We start from the raw sequence: 22,558 nt of genomic DNA, 5'->3' as shown, positions 1-22,558 counted from the left end.
TAAAGCATTCAATGTTATATTAATATTTAAGTTTCTTAAATTGTCAAATAAAATGCCTCTGCAATTTACATAATTTTCACATTCAAAGAAATAATGATAGGCACTCTCGCAACGATTTCCACAACTACAATCTGGACTATTTATGAGATTTACACGGAACAAATCATAATTCAAAGCACTGCATCTATGTCGTAATTTAGTATGGATAATATTTGTCTTTCTGTCACCAAAATTATAAAATGTTGGGTATTTTTCTTCATCAGACCTGGATATACTTTTTTTTTAAAAATTGCCAAGGAAGGAGATGATCTAGTAGATTCATCCAGGTCATTCCACATGTGTAGAGATGAAGTTATAAAGGAGGAGGTAGTAAACTGTTATATTACACATATGAAATATACATGTACAAATTTTCCCTACATGGATATCGCTTCGTCTGTCAATCAATGGTCAACATTACCTGTTACTCTGGTTTCTTAAACTTTAAAAATATCGTTTTAAGGACATTCTTTTTATTTTGTTTCGGCATAGCCGTATCATTTTCTTTTGGCCCCGGATATGACGCGAAAGGTGGCGTTACTGGTCAAGATGAAGTATGTGATTGGTCAATGTAGCGGTAAATACAAAATGCAGATATGCAGTTAAAGACGAAACAAAGTTAAGATTGAATGCAAACTGAATAAGTGGATGTATCTATTCAAATGACATATCAATGAAATTATATTCCTGATTCAAATGCAGTCTTACTACTGTATCACCAAAACTGATTCAAACTGACATAATTTTGTTTTCCGGGTTAAAACGCATTTATTAATTAGTTTGTAATTTTTTTCACCAGCAGTTTTACATTATAACCACCAGCATTAAAACAATGCCGTTTATCTTTTTTAAAGATATTTCTTGTTTTCATTTGTTGGCGTTAATAAGATAGTTTTAATACCGTGGGCGCTATTTGATACATTTTCGTGGCATACAGTGTACTAGCTTTCGGCTCTGTGGCATCTTTACCAACATTATCTAAAGGTCGTTAGTCCTGAGGAAATCCATTTATTTGTATATGAAATAAAGTACGCTATGTACGGATGTGTTTAATTAATGATAGAATTTATTGACACCTAATTAGACAAAATATATAAGTATATTTAAACCTATTAATACCGATTACTTTCTTATATGGACACTTTGTTAGTGAAACAAATAACTTCAAATGAGTTTATTGCTTCGTTTTGTTACTTCGAAATACATGTATTTTGTTTTAAAGACATTTTTCCTTATATGTAGGAATATATTTTTTCTCATTTTACCTCAAACGGAACTAAAAAATCACAGATATCCTGCTTGACTTCACGTCCGGGAAGTTATGCAAATAAAACTGTAGAGCTGTGTATTGACATTGTCAGCTGTCATCCCGAAAGCGGCGGACAGCGCACATGACGGATTACTTTATAGCGCGCGAGTGCCAAAAAACGTCACATTACTAGTTGTCGTGTTTGAGGATACACGTCCATTCAGGAATACACAACATGGACTCACTTTGGTGTTGAGAATTGTGAAATCATACCCTCACACCAAATTTAACATGGGATTTTCTATGTGGATTATCACGTAACGCCATAACGATGACGGTGGCGCAAGTGTTGCCCATAGTTACTCTGTATGCTTCCATTTTCTGTCCGGATAAACAGCCTCTCGGAAGCAATGTCGGAAAGGACTATCTGCAACAGACAGGTCCGGACACTTGGGAAGTAAAGTGTTGTCCTCAGGGATGGGTATTCGTTCACAGGAGATGTTCCTGTATCCCTGTACCTGGAAGGTCTGGTATGTATTTCCTATTTTACACGATATTGAAAAATCAAGCAAGAATCAAAACCATTTTATGTCATAATTGCATCATGATCTGAAATAATTCATCACTTGTACAATGTTATACCGTCCAATTTTCATTCCAATTCCATTAAAATCTACTGGGAATTATTGATTTCGTCACAACCGATATTTATCCCCCTAAAAAAATTACTAACAGCTTTAAATAATCTCCTTAGGAATGACTTGCCATTTAATTTGACTAAATGTATACTAAATGTATATATATATGAATATACGTAGTTCTTCATCCAACAGTGACAAATGCCTTGATTAATTATGTGGAAGAATGTGTTAAAAGTATATTACCTCTTTACATAAGAATATGTCCCTACAGCCAGGCGTTGTATGTTGTTAACGATTCATTATATATGTAGTTACCCAATTGATGTATTAAGATTTAGCGTGATTTTTAAAACACGTCTGGTAAACTTAATTCAACAAGTCTTTGCTATGCATATCATGTGTCCGGGTTCCCCAATGGTACGTAAATATTTCGTAACCAAGAATGATTACTCAAAATTGTACAAAGACACAAAATTGGCATATTTAAGTGTGAAGAAAGTGAGAGATAAACTACATCACAATCCGTTTACTTCTAAGTGTTACATCTATTAGGATTTTATTTTCGTTTTATTTGCGGTCCTAACCAAATCCGCAAAATATAAAATCAACCAATTAATGACATTAGAAATCATAACGAAAATAAAAAAAAAAAAAAAAAATAATGTTGCATATGTTTATTTGAAAGGTACCGAAAAGATTGTAAGTGAAAGTCTAAATATATTATGAAATGTATGCCTGGTCAACTGAATCCCGATTCTGTTTAAAATGATTCAATGTTTTATGTAATTAAACATATAAAGTGTTTTAAATGATTTCCTCTGTACAGTTTCGAAAAGTACATAGCTTGTTTAATGCTGAGACCTAGGTATAGTATTGAGTTATATATATTTTTGTAAAATTTAGACAGGCACACACTATCTATAGTGCTAAAATATACATGGAGCGTTTAGCGTATCGAAATGAAATCTTAAATGTACATAGAATATAGTTTAAAGTGTCGAAGTGAAATCTGATATGTACATGGAATATAGTTTATGGTATCGAACTAAAATCTGAAATGTACATATAGTATAGTTAATAGTGTAGAAATGAGATCTGAAATGTACATATAGTATAGTTAATAGTGTAGAAATAAGATCTGAAATGTACATAGATAATAGTTTATAGTGTAGAAATAAGATCTGAAATGTACATAGATAATAGTTTATAGTATAGAAATGAAATCTGAAATGTACATAGAGTATAGTCTATAGTATCGAAATGAAATCAGAAACGTACATAGATTATAGTTTATAGAGTCAGAATGAAATCTGAAATGTACATAGATTATAGTTTATAGAGTCGGAATGAAACACGTGGACCCGTGTTCATGAAAACGTACTCGTGCTCAAATACACATTTTCTACAGTTCGAAATGTACTAAGACCATAGATTTTAGTATTGACATGAAACATCTGATGTTTTGCAGTATCTAATATATATATATATTTAAACATACATGTTTATATTTAAACGCAAATAAAACAATTCGTCTCAGCTTTATAAGCTTCAAATATTGAAACTGTAGTTCAATTAAAAAAAAAAGCCACAGCAAATGCAAAACATTGACCTAAGATATGAATAACAGTTCAATAGGCATGGCTATTTTGCTCCATGAGCAAGTATGTAAGAGGGCTGATTGAATTTTGCCGGACCTTTTGTATTATTTTTCAACATAATCCCCTTCAGTATCTATACACTTTTGCCAGCGGTGTTTATGGGCCTCAATACCACTTTTATAGAACTCCTTTTCTTGGCTGTTCAGAAAGTCGTCAGTGCATGTATGACGTCATCATCGTATTATATATTGGATAAAGTAGTGTAAAGTATACTGTCAGAAATCGTGTTAAAAACAAAAAAACAAAAACAAAAACAAAAACAAAACAGAAAACCCAACAACATCCATATCACCATATCTGCTGAAAACATGTTCGATTCATAATTTTGAAACTCTTTCAGTGTAATAGATGCTCTAGAAACATACTAGGATTTCCTTTCATGTAACTTCTCAACTTAATTGTCCTCTATAATATGGAGTGTACTATTGGTATTACATATGTACTTCTAAAAGAAATAAAAGGGAGTGATTATGTGAACTAAAACAACATGAATTTCAATACATAGATATACAATCAAAAAAAGGAACACCGCACTAGTACCTCCACTGTTTAGCCCGAGTTTCCTCTGGCCCTGACACAATGTCTGGTGTCAGGGCCAGAGGAAACTCGGGCTATTCCACTGTTATAACACAGATACTGTAGCTCTCACCACGAACCAATTTATGCTTTTGACAGGACAAAACATTATCTGAAAACTTCAAGTTATGAAGATTTCGATAAAAGTATCCCAACCGTTTGAGCTGTAACCGGAAGGCTAACCACTGAGCCAGTTGTGTACAGCATCCCAGGATAACAAATCACCGAACCCCAAAACAAGACCAATCCTGCCATGACGAAAAATCTGAATATCCTAAAAGTAAATTTTACTACACAGAAATAAGAATAAGAGAAAAAAAGAGTTAAAGGTAAAACAAAAAACATAGCTAACTGGTTAGATTGTCAATGAGTAAGATATACCATTGGCCATAAATAATTCGTTTTTCCAATGCCTGGACATATGTCTATTGACCTGATGCTCTCTCAGTATATTGGTGTATTTGACTAACGTCCGACAGCTTGATGACCACGACTGACCTAGATTAGTCAGTTGTCCGCAAATCAGCAATTTCTCGGCCAGGTGACATTCGGTTTTACCTATTCCTTTGCATTGGATATTGGTGATTGTCACGACTATAAGCCAAGCTCAGCCCGTATGAACTGGAATAAGGACGGTCAATGATATCGTATAAAAAGTACATCATGTATTGGACCTTGATCTATATAGACAAGCTACCTGCCAAGTGGCACTGAAGGTAGATTCCTTCTGGCGAGATATGTGGATACTGATAATATATAAATGATATGTTAATGATATGGTTATTACATGCTAATGAAATGTTATTATGCACGGTATAATTAGTATAATCATACACATTTTATTTTTCATCGTTGCAAACACTTTTTCATATTGCATGTTACTCACCTATAAAACAATTTAAAAATTAATTATAAACATAATTTAGCAACAATTGTTAAAACAAGTTTTAACAGCTTAAATTCATCTCTCTTGTTGGCCTTCGGAATTCACGCACGAGAAGTCTTACGTGATCTGGTATGTTACCTCATACACGTATACATTTCACGTGCGATTGAAGACCATGTGCTCTAGATGAAAGGTTAGTTCGATACCGCGGTGCCACTCGACCATACAAAAGTTCTTGTTCTTAGAGGTCAAATTAATTTGCCCGAAATCCATTTAAATAACAAAGAAAGTCTGCTCAGTTTAATATTGTATTGGTAGGGTATAACAAAAATGTTCTTTAACCTTTCCTTTCCAAAAACTACAGATTAAGAGATTAAGACTATATTGACATAAATATTCTAAAGTAGAATTTGACTAAAACGAATTGTTGAAAAAAAACAAAAAAACAAAACAACCCACAACCCAAAAACCAGGTATTCAAGACGTTGAATTCAAAGTATCAAAGGAAATGTGTATCCGTTCGGTACTCCTCGGTTAATTATATAACGTCAATGACTGTGCTTTAGATTCTGGCAAGGGAGATATGCCTTTAGCCTGATTTGTAGTTAGGCGAGCTGAGAAGCCGGTGATCGGACGAAAGATTTCTCTATTGTTTGGTGGCAGTGCGCTAGAAATCAAATTAAAGTGATTTTCGGAAATAAATACATTTAAGCAGAGGGAGTCGTTTGCTAGATTTTATTTAAACATATGTTTATCGCCGATTTCTTGCTTTCAGGAGTTTAAACATTAAAACAACTTCTTCTCACAAAACCAAAGGCCTAAAATCATGATATTCGGGGTTTGAAGTCATAGATTTCTGACTTTGAAGGGATATGTTTCGCTCAATAGTTAGAGCGGCGCGTTTGAAAGTCCATTGCACTTGTATGAAACTAATTGTAACAAGCTAACTTTGACCATGATTGCAGTAGGTTGGGATAATGTAATCAACAAGACATCTGATTTGACAGACACCATATGCTTTTTAGATTTGGATGCATTTTTATTTCAGAAAAGATGTATGAGCGTGAACTTTACATTACTAGACCGTACAGACTCTTTTAACACCAATGCCTTTATCTTTCGCTTCTAATAACTGCATAAACAATAACAAGAAAAGAAAAAAAGACCAAAAAAAACCAAACCATGACGAGTAATGGAAGAACAAAACACGTGTTAGAATGTGTATGATACAGTTTAATTACACTGCTCTTACTGTATCTACGTTATCCTGTGTAGCTTTGTACAATTTTGTATATATTTATAGACTCAATGTATCTTTCTCTAGAATAAGGCATGCACATACATTTGTTTTTTTTAATTACCAAAAAAAAAAAACCAATTTTTTTTAAGTATATTATTGTTATTAGAAAAGTCTATGTTTTTCGTTTTCCAGTCAATATTGTCGAACCTCATTTTGTATTACCTAATGATAATGGAACATTGCGAACATAAACAAATATTTTTGCTTACGTCTTTGGAGAATATCATGATAATACATTGACATTATTTTTGTTTGTAGGGTATGGCTACCATCCTGGTGTACGAATGTATGGAGTTAGGTCCTCATTTAGTAAAGGTCCGAGAGACCTTCATCTGCTCCCGGATGTACGTGGTCACGTGGACATGACAGCCACATCCGGCGCCGATTTACATCATACCATTAATCATAATACATATCAACTCGCTAATTTCATGAAGGGTCACCGTAATAAAGAGAATTCCAACCAACGAAATGCATTACTGCTCAGACAGCACAGACTGAAACATCAAAATAATCTACAGCAAAATCAGTTAATGCAACGAAATAAAGTAAATAGTGACATTTCATTGAAAGGAAAGCATATAGTTCATATAAGACATTCACAACTTAACGGGAAAAGGAATGTAAGGGTTGCAAAACCACGACAGGGAAACCACAATAATCATCATACAAGACATTCGCAACCTTACGGAAAAAGAAATTTAAAGATAGCGAAAACACGAGGGAAACAGGATGGTCAACACAGGTCTGGACTAGGAAATAACCAGAACAGTAACTTTAACATGAAAAATAACTTAGGAACGGAAAATACAGTGCGAATTCGCCAGGAACAAAATTCATTAGGTATGAACAATAAGAGATTTCCTGAAAATGTTGGGAGACAATCTATGTTAGGAGATACTAGGAGCAGTCTTGATAGGTCTCAATGGCTTCCTGGAAATTCACACAGTGGTTCCGGCTCCACAAGCGGTCTTTTCGGAAACGGAGGTACAACTTCAATGGGTGGGAATAACATGATGGGTCCTTTTGCGGAGACAGGATTTGGCGCAGGTGGCCCTTCGTCTATAAATGGTAATGGAAACTTTCAGAACAGCATTGGGGTAGATACAACTCTAGGTTCTACCGGAAGCATTGGCTTAGATGGTCGAAGACTGGACGGACTCTCTACAGTGGTAGGTGTTAATCCTGCTCCAAACAGCAGAAGAATTCCAAATTCAGTGATCAACGGGGCCAATTTAATTGATCCTCTTAGTTCAAATGGAGTAGGAGGTCAAAACGTCAACGGAGGTGGCAACATTCAAGCAAATTTGGTCAATGACGGGAGTTTGGGTTTGAACAATGATGGAAGTATAACGGGTCCTTTTCCAACAATTGCTCATCTGGAAACAAATTCCAATTTAAACGGAGGTGGCGCTCTGAGCGGAAGTCTGAATAACGGTGGAACGTTCAATGATCCGCTCGCAACAGTTGGGAACCCAAGTGGTGGAAATGCTCTTAATATCCATTCAGAATCAATTGGATTTGATCCAAATTTAAGCAATGATGGATCTATTTCCTCAGCTTCATTACTAGGTGGCGACACCAATCTAGTAAGTGGCAATCTTGGTGAGAACTCATTCCAAAATTTACCAGGTGGAGATTTTAGCCTCAACTTAAATTCACAAGACCCTGGTTTCAATCCAATACAAGGAGCAAACTCTTTTGATCAAAGTAGTGTATTTAATTTAGTTGGATCGATGGCAAACAAGGATATCTCCGAATCAAGTCAAAATTCTGGCGGGGTTGCTGGAAATGGAGCTGGCATTGATTTATCTTTTCTTCCGAGAGCCGAGGAATTTTCTGCTTTGATGAGAAATGGAGAACCAGTTAGTGGATTTGGTGGCAATACTGTCCCTACTGAAAACAACATGGATACTACAAATGCACTACAAGATGTGTGGTCTAATTCCAATACTGGTTCTTCTAGTGGATTACTTAACGGTCAAACCCCTGGAACGACAGAATCGCTAATCGATCAGCTTCTCGCTTTGAATATGGCGAATAGTATGCTGGAATCTGGGTCCAACGTGGGGAATGTATTAGCTAATAACGTTAATGGTGGCTCTATGGGTTTAAACGAAAATCAAATACAGACTGGAACTCCTGCCAACATGGCATTGTCCTCATTCGAGCATAGTATACCTACCGATCCTTCAAAGATGAATAACGCTATGTTACTTGCCGATAGAAGAATTTTAGAGAGCCCAGCAAATCCAACACCGCGACTTGTGACTGAGACGATAGTTTTGAACACTCATGATCCCCTAAACACAGGACATACTACCGGTCGAAAGGTCAGTGTGGACATCACCAGTAGCGACACTTCCATCGGAGGAATAATCAACGCTGGCTTACTAGCAGAGGGTGCACGAAGAGAAGGATTTGCAGTTGATGGACTTTCAAAAGCGATCGCCGCAGGGAATTTATTAGACACTCTCGGAATGGAAACGGGAAGAGGAGGAAGCAAAGGCTTGACGGATATTAGTGTAGTTAACCGAGGAATTGTAGGTATTGGGTTATTGGACGGTAGTTCAAACGTTAGAGAAAGAATGGACGGGCTTTCAGGTGGATCCGGAATATTGCACTTCAACAGTCTTGCTGATTCAGCTGCCGTTTCTGGTGGTACTACAAATGTTTTGTTCGACGGTTCTCTCAAAAAGTCCCCACAACTACCAGTCAGGCGGTTGGACTCTCTTGGATCCAAATCACCTATAAACTCCAAGAAAACAAGCAATCTGTCTGGATTTGGTGTTGGAAATTTTCAAAGCGTACCTAAAATTGTACCCAGAATTACAAACGAGCAGTCCGCCATTGAGACTTCCATAAATCAGATACTGACAATATCCGCAGCGGAAACCGCTATAGCAAAGGCTGCTAAGGATTCAGTTTCTCAGAAAGAGTCTGCAGCTCCTACTGCATCAGCGGGAGGACGTTTTGTCAGTCAGACCGGATTGGAACTGTCAACTTTCCATTCCAACCCAGACCGCACCCTGACAGCAGGTAAAGATGATATTTAAATCAGCCTATAACCCGGAGCTTCTTTATATGTATTTATCCTTACTGAACGTTTTTTTTCTCATAACACTCGTGAAATGGTTTAAAGTACATTTATCAAAAATATTTTCATTAGATTTTTTTTATGCCTTTTATTTATATAATTAATTTTGTTAGGCGACATTTCAAGATAGAATGCTCACTAATTACTGAATTTAAATATATACTGCTATTGTCTTTTGAAAACAACACGTATTTTTATTATCTATGATAATTCATTAAGATATAAGCAGCAAAATACAATGAGGAAAATTACCTTCGGATATAGAAGGTCGTGCAGAGCTTAACTTATTCTATTTGCACACAGCGGTTGCTTCAAAGGTCGACAGGTTAGATGCAATAATGTTAAAATTGACATCCATCCCCATCAAGTAGAACATCGATAGTTTTCTTCCTGAATATTAATCATTACGTTTGAAAAACCTTTTTTTTTCGTAATAATTCTTCATAATAATGTAGGTGATTTATTCAATAAATTTTATGAATGAATTATGTTTGCTTAAAAATTATTGCTCAATATTTGTGAGCGATTGAAATGTTGATTAAAGTAAATGAAGAAGAGAATTTGTTTTACTGTCTATATTTTGAGATTCCTATCGAGGCGAGGATAGGTTCTAATATTTTAAGACGCCCATCCTTGTCCCAAGGTTAATCGTTTTGTAACCATTTAGTTCTCTTGTTTCATTCAGATGTTTGTCTGGGATGTACAATGGATGGCGGACTTGGTTATATACGACACCCTTCTCGATGTGACCAGTTCGTAGTTTGTTACCCGGATAGGACTGGTCTCTTCAAGCCTCGAGTCCAAGATTGTCCTTACGGCCAGTTCTGGAGTAACATTGATGTTACTTGCAAGCCCTCTAAAGACGTCAATTGCGAACATGGTAAGAAACACCATGTAGCTTATATCATATCTAATATCTTTATATTTGTTATTGTCCTGGAAGTCATCAATGATAAATTATGTATTTAAGGAATTTATTAATTATTCATCAATAATTATTATTGTGTTATTATTAAAGGCATATTTAACATTTTGGTGGTATTTCACAACTTTTGTTCGTCTATATTAGTGTTCCCATAATAAGTTCTATCATGTGTTGTTTGGTGACAATATTCACGGTTATATTTCTTTGTGGTATATTTATTTTAGGGGATTTTTTTATCATCAGATCATTGTCATTTGATCACTATAACAACATATACGTCATAATAACTCCCCCAACAACATAATAGTTATAGTTTTTTTGCCAATAAAGCCAACACGTTGGACAACTCCATTGGTTTGACCTTGTTGTGCTGGGATGTGTCCTTGGGGGGCGTTAATAGTGTTAGTATCAACATATTGCCTGACATTGTTCCTACGGCGACGTGTCGCTATGAGATCACACAATGTGTGGGTTAATGCGATATAGTTACAATAACGGCATACTTCTGTGTCCAAGCTAGGCATTTTTTGTGTTTGGGTCTATACTTATACACAAGGTCTAGCTTACATATAGGTACCACGGAACCAAATGATTTCCCATAGACGATAATGTTAACGTTTAGCACTGTCCTGCTTAAATGGAGTTTTCAACACTGTCCCATTATACCTAATTTTGAATATTGTTATCTCGCAATCCTGCAAATAGAATATTTAAAAATTCTACCAATTTGAACTTTTTTTATATGGGTGCCACCATCTTGAATTCAGCACCAAAAATTAACCTAAATTTACAACAAATTGCACACTTAATATACACCCCCTGACAAAAACAGGCTAGAAAAACAATTATTTTGTTCTATATTTTTTACATCTTTATGTATTGTCCAGCCCACATATAAAACTTTTGAAACTTCTATCACCTGAATATCCAAACAGTAGGCCCCGATGCATTCACATTCCTATCAAAACTTCTGCCCAAACGGGGAAACCCGCAATCTATTTTTGATTTGGTTCTGTGGTCCCTATATGTGAGAACTTCGAATAACTATGTTACAGTCCAATAACCCACAAAATACACAAAAATAATGTTCAGGGAACAGAAAATTGACTTAACACTAGAAAAGTGTAGAGAAGTAAATCGTACTTTTATTTGGTACGCAGTCTTACAGAAAAATCAGGGTTTACACATGCTTAGGACAAGACTATTTTTGCATTAATAACACACTTTGACTTTGCCTGAAATCAAACGGAATTTCTTATTATCATGTTTATCCATAATGATGATAGCAGATTGTACATTATTTTTTCTTTCATAGATAAAAAGATACATCGATATTTTTATATCCCTTTAGTTATTTTGCCACGGTTTAAACCAATAATTTCCCCTTTTTTACTTTTAAAGAAAATTGAAATTAAATCATTTTTGTGTACGATATATTCATATAGTATGATTGTGACTATTTAAAAAAATTATTTTGTACTATCTGTAGAATAAATTACATATTACATTATATATTCATTAATTCTGTATTATACAGACTACTGCAAAAAACTGAAGGACAGGTACCAGTACTCACATTCGACAAACTGTGTCGCTTATTGGCAGTGCCAAGCCGGTCATTCGGTCATCAGGTGCTGTCCGGACGGACGGACATTTGTCCAGGGTGAGGGATGTGTCTACAGCTCAGTGTGTGCTGACCGATGTCCAGTTAGCAGCCCGTCACAGTTTATGTGGCAAGGTAATTGTTTTTGCAAAAAATAATCATATCAAGTTATTTTTGAGAATGTGTTAAGGTTAGGTATATGTTTTGCTGTATACACCTGTCCAAGAATGAGTTTTGGAACAAAAGTGATTTTCACTGGAAGCATTGTTACGACTTTGTCATATATCCTGTTTCATTACATAATGCGCTTGATTTTCCTTAACTGTACGTATAAGAACTATTGCATGATGACAATGAATATTGCACGGCTACGTGCGAACTATTGAACACCGCCTGACGTTTCGGAATTTAGTGCTTACCTCTCAAGCGTCTAAGTCACTCAGATGTCAAATCTGTCAGACGTCAGTCATGGCTACTTCAAGGCCTACAGAAAATTAGAGATTTCAATAATTAAGTGTTTAGTGATTATGTAATAGAACAAGTTTATCATGGGTGTCTGTGCAAAAGTCCAACATATTCTGGACTTTTGCACAGACGCCCATGATATATTTGTATAATATACAATGTATATGTTCCTGCTAATAAGTATGTCTTTGTTTAACAGTGAACTGTAACAAAAGACCGGTATCCACGGATGTAACGACATTTGAGAAACACGTGGCTGCGGGCTGGGTGTCTGAGAAGTGTAGCGTCGGACAGATTTACAAAGGGGAAATATGTGACTGTATACCAGCGCATATGGGCAACCCAACTTACTCTTTCAAAGGAGGTACATAGTAATATTGTAACACACTGCCTATGTACATTTGTAACAACTTCTTTGATTCTTTCCTATAATTGACTAAATTCGAAGACCTATTTCAATTTTTGTTCAGTGAAAGCATGATTACTAAAAGATGTTGCACTTCTGTGATGTTAAAAATATCTGTACTAAACTTTTTTATATACATGTTTGAAAATGTATGAGTTAATGACATGGCAGTGAATTTTGCTGTTTTGACCTTTTACAGGACAAAGTCACATAATATTCTCCATATTTGTTGTCAGATATGTATGGATGCTTGTAGAACTGCCAAAAATAGTATTTTCTTTTAAATTATTGAAGTTAAGTTTCTTTACCCTGTTCATTTAACTTCGAATAACAAAATGAGTTACCCCAACCACGAATTTTAAATGGCAAAATACTCATTTTTTCATTTTTTTTTTTTGCAGATTAATACTTTATATAAAAATATTTGCTATTAAACTTTTAATGTTTTTAGCAAATCAAAAGAAAACAAGTTAATATATCTAAAACAGTCAGTCTTTGTGCTTCTTTTTCGTCCCATTTTCAATATTTGAATATTAATTGTAATATTGTTACCATTTCAGGATCAGGAAACCAAAATGCTTAAATAAAACTAGAAAAGTAGAATATATCAAAATTGTATAATTCCCGGATTGTTGATATTATTTTCATATATAACACAGCACAAAGATGTACAGCAAATATGAACTTGTTGAAATTAAAAATGGCCATACACTGATTATTTGAGTGATCAATCTAGAGTCGAAAAAGGTCCAATTTTTTGGGCTTTTTAGGAAGTAAAAGATATACACATTTTTGAAATGGCCGCCGAAATGGTAATTTATTAAAAGTCTTGATTCTATACACTACAGGCGTCTATATTTTTGACACGTTATTCAGATTATTCAGAACAAAATATGACAAAATAACTCTTACAAAAGGAGAATTGAATGTAATTGAAACAACAGAGGCGTGCATCCTTAGCAACCTATTTACAGCATGCAGAACATATATCTAGCTTATGCTCTGCATGACAATCATGATAATCAGTATATATTAATTATATAATTATATAAAGAAGTGCATCATTAACCAAACAACAAATCTATTTCAGTGTGTAAACCGGAAGTTTTCCTCCCATTCGACACCGACTTCAAGGACTATTCTGGAAGCAATACCTTTATAAGGACTGAAAACGTGACGCTATCCAATGGTGCTGCCTGTTTTGACGGTACATCCGTCATCTCCATGCCTAAATTTGCAAACATGGATTTCGGTAAAAGTGTTTTTATGAGAATCAGATACAAGCAAATGGACCTTAAAATTGGGACCGAAGCATTATTGTACAATGGGGACTGTGAGGAAGTCCCTACTTTAGTTGTGGGCACGAAACCGTCTGGAAATTCATTTTCCGTGAAAACTAACACAGGCGCATTCCAGACATCGTGGGTTCCGTCATCGGTGAGTTAATATTGAAACTTTCAAAAACAGAAAATAACAAAAACTTTGTTTATCTTCTTCATCATTGTATTGCCTGACAAAATGTTGAAGACCTAGCGCTATAGATAGAGCATGGTTCCAGGCACAGTTCAAATAGCCCACAACGACAGTTTGTCTGCCACATCTATACATATCTTATGTAAAAGTATACATAGATCAGAATGTCTGATTTGATATCTATATAACTCTAAATTGATAATGTAATTTTGGTGGATTTGACCTAGATTCGGGGGCCCGCGGTGGCCGAGTGGTCAAGGTGTCCCGAAACTTCATCACTAGCCCTCCACCTCTTGGTCGCGAGTTTGAAACCAACACGGGGCAGTTGCCCGGTACTGATCGTAGGCCGGTGGTTTTCTCGGGATATTCAAGCTTTTCTCCACTTCTAAAACCGCCGGAACATCTGAGCTCAGAGCCCGTATTTCACGGAACTATTCGAATACTCAAGCATGAAAATTGTGCTCAACACCAGTTCCTTAAACTAACTGAAATGATATCCATTCAATGGCAATAATATACTATTGTTCAAATATATTTTGTATATGTAGGTTGATCCCGCGGACTGGCGAGAGGTAACGGTCACTATACGTGATGGACGACTTGAGGGTCAATCCGGTATCAACGTGCGTGATATCGACGTATCAGGTAATCTAAATATTAGTTCACAAAGAAAACGAAATATTATTTTACAGAGCAAAATAGAATTTACTTCACAAGGCAAACTAAATACTATTCCACAAGACAAACTTGATATCAGTTGACAAAATAAACTAAATATTAGTTTACAATACAAAATAAACTGAATATTAATTCACAAAGAAAATTAAATACTATTTACAGGACAAACTAGATATTAGTTCACAAGCAAACTAGATATTAGTTCAAAGGGCAAACTTAAAACTATTTCACAGAACAAACTTGATATTAGTTTACAAAATAAACTAAATATTAGTTCCCTAATTTAGTTACATATAAGTCCACAAAAATGCTATTAGTTCACAAAATAAACCAAATATTAGTTCACAAATAAACTAGATATTTGTTCAGAAAATTAACTAAACATTCGTTCATAAAAACGTAGGATTTGAAAATACTGAAAACTAAATACTAGATCACAAAAAAGTATTTGATACCCAAAGGGGAAGTCAGATACTTTAAATTATCCAAACAAAATTCATTATCATAATGTGATTACTTATTAATGGTCACTAGTTTAAATATTTACATGTAGACACAGATACATGTTGTGATAATGATTTACCTTTAAGTTCAAATGACCTAATTATATAAATGAGGTCAGTAATATCGGAGTGTACGGTCACCAGTAAAATAATACAATTATGATACGGAAAGTTGGATACAATAAAATCTGAAGTGATGTATTTAGATATACAATGTTATGGTTCTCTTACTGGTGTGTATTTCTTGTATCAAATGCATCTACCTAACGTCATATAATATACAAACTCTTTTTCATTCATTGTAGTATATTTCCCAAAATATATTTCACATTTTGCTAAATTTATATTCGGCGTATAAACATACATATGTCCGTGTATTTCAAATGTACAAAACAGTAGATGATGATATGAATTGATATTGTCTTTTAATGCAGAAAAAAAATACGCTAAGAGCATACTACCAAATAATTTCTAATTAAAATCACCATTTAAGACATTTTGTTATTAATATCAATATCGATAAAAGATGGTGCATTTTACATGTATAGCTTTTGGAATCGTACGTATAACAATGTAGTTCTATTACTTGTTTATATTTTAAATATTTGAACCTCTGTTCTACACAAACACATTGCGTTTATATTCACACAATGAAATCGCTGTAAAGATGTATTGCATACTTTATGCAAATATACGAAGACAAATTAGACATGTGAAGTATTTGAGGGAAACATTTACGCATTTGACATTTTTGTTATATCTAGTTTCCATTTATAAACGCCTTATATAGTATGTACTTGCCTACGCATATTATCGATAATGGGATTTATATTCGTCTGTTATTTATGACGGACTATCCAAGAATAACAACTGCCGATGAATTATTAAACTGTTTAAAATACACGACGAAATTGCTAATTTTTTTTATTCATTTTCATTTATTTTTTTCTCGAATACGCGATGCATCAAGATGACAATTGTCATTAAATGCCTGTGTAGCAAGTGGCATTCATCATACTGTGTTTCAATTTTCTACATAAATCCCAATACACACTTCATGAATAAATGACATCATAGGGTCATTGATCATATTGTGCTTGTGTCATTTTAATTTTTATATAAAGAAAGATACATCTTCACGTGAATTGAATATCGTGCAAGATCCTATATTTATCATATGTATAATAATATATATAATAAAGAAGCTCCGCGTGAAAATGATAAACATCATACAATAACAATGGAGTAATGTATTGTCCCTCTTTAGAATCGGTCTTCATCATCATAAAACAGACAATGTAGATATATAAGTAGTATATATACATGCGCAGATTTATATAACAATAGATATGTTATCGGTGGGTGTCTAGTAATTAATACCTGACCTCGGTATGATAATGAGGTCTGATATGGTTTTGTGTCATACCATTTTTATTGTTCTTTTACAGTCGATTCAGACATTCTTTATTTCTTCATTTTGATGTCATTGAAATATTAAACGCGGCATATATAATATAAAAAAGAAAAAGTACAGCTACATCAAACGAAACTTGATTTAATTTGATCAATGTATATTTGTGTTTTTATTTCAGGTAAATGCATTATACATAAAAATATGTTTTGTTTGTGATATAATTTATTTAAAACCTTGTTAATTAATTAATATTATTCTTATAAGAGACAAACAATGCATGTAATTGATGCGTTTGGATTTTGTTTTAATGTCAAATGTCTTTTTAGATTTTGATGCTTATATACGAATCAAACAGATACTCATAATTATGAATTATTTATTCATGTATATTAGTATGATTCTATCGTTTAATCAGAGACGTAGATATGTGATGTTAATATCCCTGGTCAAATATTCTCCAAGAATAATGGCATGTATTTTATAAAAGGCAGCAATTTTTATATAGAATACGGCTTCAAAAAGCTGGTTCTGAAATATCAAGTTAAATATCAAGTAATTAAAACGAAAAATACCTAAAACACTTTAAAGCAAATTAAATACAACGTGTATATAAAATCAGAACTATTCATTGACAACTTTTCATAGCTCGTACAGTAGGTAGAACACAGGGCGAAAAAGACGGTCACGCGTCTCTCCTGACGCATACACGTTTGTGGGGCTCAAGTGTTGGCGAGATAGCATCATAAATCATAATTTCATGTATGCAACTGTCCCAGGTATGTCCAGCGGTAACTGCACACAAAACCTGACCATCACACAGCTGACAGTCGCATCGTGTATACAATATATGGCTTGTCAACTGGCGATTACCTGGTCAGTTCGGCCAGGACACATCGCCTCAGGCAACACTTACATTCTATCACAGCAGTTTAAACGTATCAATGATATATAAAATATAAACGTATCAATATTAATATTAAATTTGTCTCAGAAGAGAAAAATGCTCTTTAGGCAGTTTTTAGATTTGGCTTTATGTGTATGTTTTGAAGATATTGACTTCTTAATAAATTTCATCTGTAAATTGTAATTAGTCTAGTAATGTAGAAAGAAAATATTTGTAAATTCTTAAGATAATCAAACGATTAACCAGAAAAAAAGGAAATAAAAGAAAACGATAATTCACCAACGGAAAAAGATTTATTTTGCCGTCTAACACCAATTGAAACACGGAACAAAATACTATAATATTGATCTGTCAAAATAGACGATACAAATGTATATATGGATATTACAAGTATTGCTATTTTTATCATTTTTCCGGTCATAATTAATCATTTAGAGAAGTCTGTAAGATACGGAATAAACACAATATTATATTGTATTTTAAATAGTAACATACTATTTAGAACTAGTATATAAGACACGTGCGTTAAAGGTGTTTGTTATCACGGAAGACAAAACCTTTGACAGTTAGATGGTAACCTTTGACAGTTAGATGGTAATAAGATCTCGTATTAAATTTCGTGCAAGAAAAGACACATATCATGAAATACATGTACAGTGATATTTTTTGTGCATATACAGGTAACACTATCATCAATCCAGTACACCATATTACCAAACAATAGTGAACTGTTTTAGTAGTCAAATTTGCTTGATTTGTATCATATTTTATAATTCCAGGTGGAATAGCTAGATCTCACTGTGGAATTAAACTTGGATGGGGAAAGAAATTCAAGAGTTTTGTTGGTTGTATTGACGAGGTGAGTCCTACCATTCCTGATGAAGATAATACATTTATTAGATAAAATTCAAATATTTTACAACTAATAGTCTTGTCAAAGCAAATACTGAAATTTCACTGTTCATAACGATATTAGTGAAACGTTTTAAGTATAATGTTTATTTACACTTTGGTCAGTAAATAAGCTAGAAGTAAATTTAAGGCTGAAATAGTGTTATGATTTATTATTCAACAGACAATTTTTCCAAACCAAAACATCATCAGTTGATATTAGATTGAAGTGATATAGATATTTGTATAATTAAAATACATTTTGAAATTTCTTCGTTTTTTCCTGTGGTAAATATGTTCTGTTCATGATGACTGCTAACCTTTCAGCATTCTATAATGTATTATCACCGATAACTATTGAAATATTGACCATGGTGACATTTATCATCCAAGTTCTGTCGGAGTAGACTATAGGTTTCTACTACGTCTATCACACAGACTGTCAATCTGCCCTAGTCATAGATCAAATACGCCATCACTAATTATTGTCAACCCTTTTATTTATGTATCTGTTAGAGGAACGTGGTGATGTGTATTGGAATTTGTTCTTTTCTCCTACCTTCATTTTGGTTTTGGTTCTGAGCGCTATTGTCATTTGTTTATTTTGTCTTATTTATTTGTATGTTGTAGGTATCTATTTATCGATGTATTCCGAATACCAGCATGGCACCAGACGGGACATTACAGACCGCTGTCGTTGTGAAATGAACATCATCTTATTTTATGACATAAATAGAAATATACTTAAGTAAAGTGACGTCACAGTCACAGTTGTTACTTGTGGTAATTTTTCACAACCACAAGTTTTATCGGTGACGTCAACATTTTTTTCATAGAAGTTTTAAGTATGATAAAAAGAGACAACAATTTCGCTATAACGAACTAAGCAGTATGTCACTGGCTGGACTGTACTGGTATACAAATCGTATCATGTATGTATTGCATCATCGTGCTTTCCAACTTCTTCTTTTGAAACACGAACTGTTTTAGACGTAAAATAAATGTTTTCGAATAAGATGATGTTTGGATAAAGATCTTTTGTAATTCGTGACACATCGCAGTGTTCGATGAGATTAGCAGAGGAAGATTATCGCCACATTGCTATCGCGTGATAAGAAGTAGGAATGAAATAATAATGTCGGATATTGACAGAACATCAGATATGAAATGTCAATTTCCGTCAGATTAACATGGGGACGTTTTCAAAGATTTCCATGGAATAACATATGCTTTACTACTGATTAAGTTTGGGAGAAGTCTGGTTATATATATATCTACATTTAAGTATGCATGGTATGCAATGGACAATGTTCTTTTTTTATTTATTGTATACATTAATCACTTCATAACGACATCACTGAATAAAATATGGGGGGAAAAGGAATGTAATTTCAACACCATATCCCAATTACATCAAAACAATCCTGAGGATCACTTATAATTAAAGTCAATATTTGAGAATTAATTACTTTTATGATATCAGCAAATATATGTAGCAGCGGAATTTTTTTTCTTTACCCATCACTTTTTTTTACATTTGATAAAAATATTTTAAATATTGCGAATGGAAGGCATCATTCATTGGTAAATGTGAAATGAAAAATGTTTATTTTACAATGCACATTTATAGGATATAAGGTGTAGACTTAATTTGATTTCATACATGTCTTTCCGTGTGACCATTACCAATGTGTGTCTGAACATATCGTTCGATAATCTCTGTGTAGAAAGTCCTGAACATTTCGTCATTAACAGGCATACATACACCTGTGGAAATATTGGTTCACCACATGACTCATCTCCTACGCGGACGTGTAGTGCCAATGAAAGAAAGACCAGTGCTCTCATTCATATAAATGTATCATATTTCTAATATATTTCAACATTATCAATAATGATATATTTGTCTATGTATGTATCTTGTACTTGATTAGTTTCCTCGCGGATGATTAAATTTTAAATTATGAATGTTTAACTGTAGTCTTTTAAACGCATATTTCCCCATTTTTTTGGGGGGTGGGGGTGGGGTTTTGCCAACTGAAATTTATATTGTATTCAGAGAATTTGATTCCAATAACAAATAGTTCTATTTTTGCAAACGAAAATACTGTATTCCAAGCAAGACAGATGCAACGAAAAGTTCTATATTCTAAAACATACATTTGTGATGATTTGTATTTTGAATGCGTTTTACTTTAATGACGAATATTTTAAAGCAACATTTTCCTTCACTGCCCGTACAATACGACATTTAACATATCTGAGAGCAGGTATCAACTGAATGCTTGTGACTCTGATTACTTCTTGCATGTAGCACGTGTAACTCGTCTTTGCGGAGTTGAATACGTGTATACTACAATATTAGTTGTTTTTTATGACAACATGAAATGTGACATATGATGTAATTTATTGCTGGTATGTTAACCATTAAACTAGCAGTATTGTTTTGAAAGAAACAATGCTATTCTTTGTTTTGAAATATACAATGCTATTCTTTGTTTTAAAATAAACAATACTATTCTTTGTTTTGAAATAAATAATGCTATTCTTTGCTATTCTTTATTTTAAAAGAAACAGTGCTATTCTTTGTTTGAAAATCAAAAATGCTATAATTTGTTTAGATATGAACAATACTATTCATTGTTTTGAAATATACAATGTTATTCTTTGTTTTGAAATAAAGCAATGCTATTCTTTGTTTAGAAATAAACAATGCTATTCGTTGTTTTGAAATAAACAATCCTTTTCTTTGTTTAGAAATAAACAATGCTATTCTCTTGCCTCATTTAGGTATTAGCTGAAATCGTACATATTTTTAGCGTGCTCCAATTTTCGAGATTTAACAACAAAATAGTGAACTCCTATGATCTAATCACTTCCAATAAAACCGTTAAAACGATAACCGCAAAAATATGTACGTTTACAGTATTTCGAATATCGTGCAGCTTGGATCTGATTTTTTTTCCATTATGATGTCAATCTCATTTTTTTGCCATTGTTCTTTTTGATAAATTGTTTTTCAATTATTTCATTATTGTTATTTCAATAATGAAATATAGTCTTCTGCATTATCGCTTTAATATGACGTTGGTTGGTTTGTTTATTAATTAAGTGTATTCAAACCTAGTCCCATCATTATAAGCAGGCTTTACAATATGATGTAAACAAATATTCAAGCAGTTTAAGCAGCATTCACAAGGCAAATTCAGATCTTCATATTTGTGATATAATCCACAAAGAATGTAGGCAGCATACACATGAATAGTGGGAAAATATTACCGATAAAGGGAAGTAACTCGCCACTAATATTCCAAAACGAAAAATATTGATAATAATTAATATTTTCTCCATGAACAAGAAACAAATATGAATGTTTGGCTATGATTTAAAATTAGGATGGCATTTTAATCATGAGTATTGATCAATGATACAATTCAATGTGCTGCAAACCTTAAACTTGGTATCCGATTAATATGAAGTAATATGTTGTAGTTGTAAATGTTTTAACAGAAAATAAAAAATATACGGATATTGTTATCAAATGAATTGCATTTGAGTTTTGTTTTCATGACATTGTTGATCAGCTTTATTAGGCTGTACAATATGTATTTTATTTTCTTCTGGTTACAAAAAGTTTATTCATCTCCGTTCCGGAAGAGGATGCGACTTCTGCTAAATGGTGACTTCTGAAAAAGATTAAGGGATGACAAGGAAAATATATATGGTGTTCCGCAAGTGTAAGCGTATTCAGTTTCATGTGACTACAAGGATAATAAGACAAAGACCATGTGCTTCAGAAAAGTAAGCGACTTCTTCATAGACGACATTTGCCATTCAAATTTAGGAATCC

The 22,558-nt window shown here is 33.6% G+C and overlaps 1 protein-coding gene across 1 annotated transcript; it reads left to right on the top strand.

Moving 5' to 3' along the window:
• The first annotated feature begins 1,489 nt into the window (after nucleotides 1-1,489).
• Nucleotides 1,490-22,250, top strand: LOC117336434. The gene is made up of 9 exons (XM_033896947.1): nucleotides 1,490-1,818; nucleotides 6,608-9,388; nucleotides 10,132-10,326; nucleotides 11,909-12,109; nucleotides 12,639-12,803; nucleotides 13,936-14,282; nucleotides 14,867-14,963; nucleotides 18,597-18,676; nucleotides 19,339-22,250. Exons 1-9 carry the CDS (start codon nucleotides 1,620-1,622, stop codon nucleotides 19,414-19,416), a joined length of 4,143 nt encoding a protein of 1,380 aa, XP_033752838.1. The 5' UTR covers nucleotides 1,490-1,619; the 3' UTR covers nucleotides 19,417-22,250.
• The last annotated feature ends 308 nt before the right edge of the window (nucleotides 22,251-22,558 follow it).

The sequence above is a fragment of the Pecten maximus genome, chromosome 10, assembly GCF_902652985.1.
Source record: "Pecten maximus chromosome 10, xPecMax1.1, whole genome shotgun sequence".
Taxonomy (NCBI): Eukaryota; Metazoa; Mollusca; class Bivalvia; order Pectinida; family Pectinidae; genus Pecten; species Pecten maximus.
Note: the sequence above shows the minus strand (reverse complement) of the source record. Positions and strands in the feature narration are given on the sequence as shown.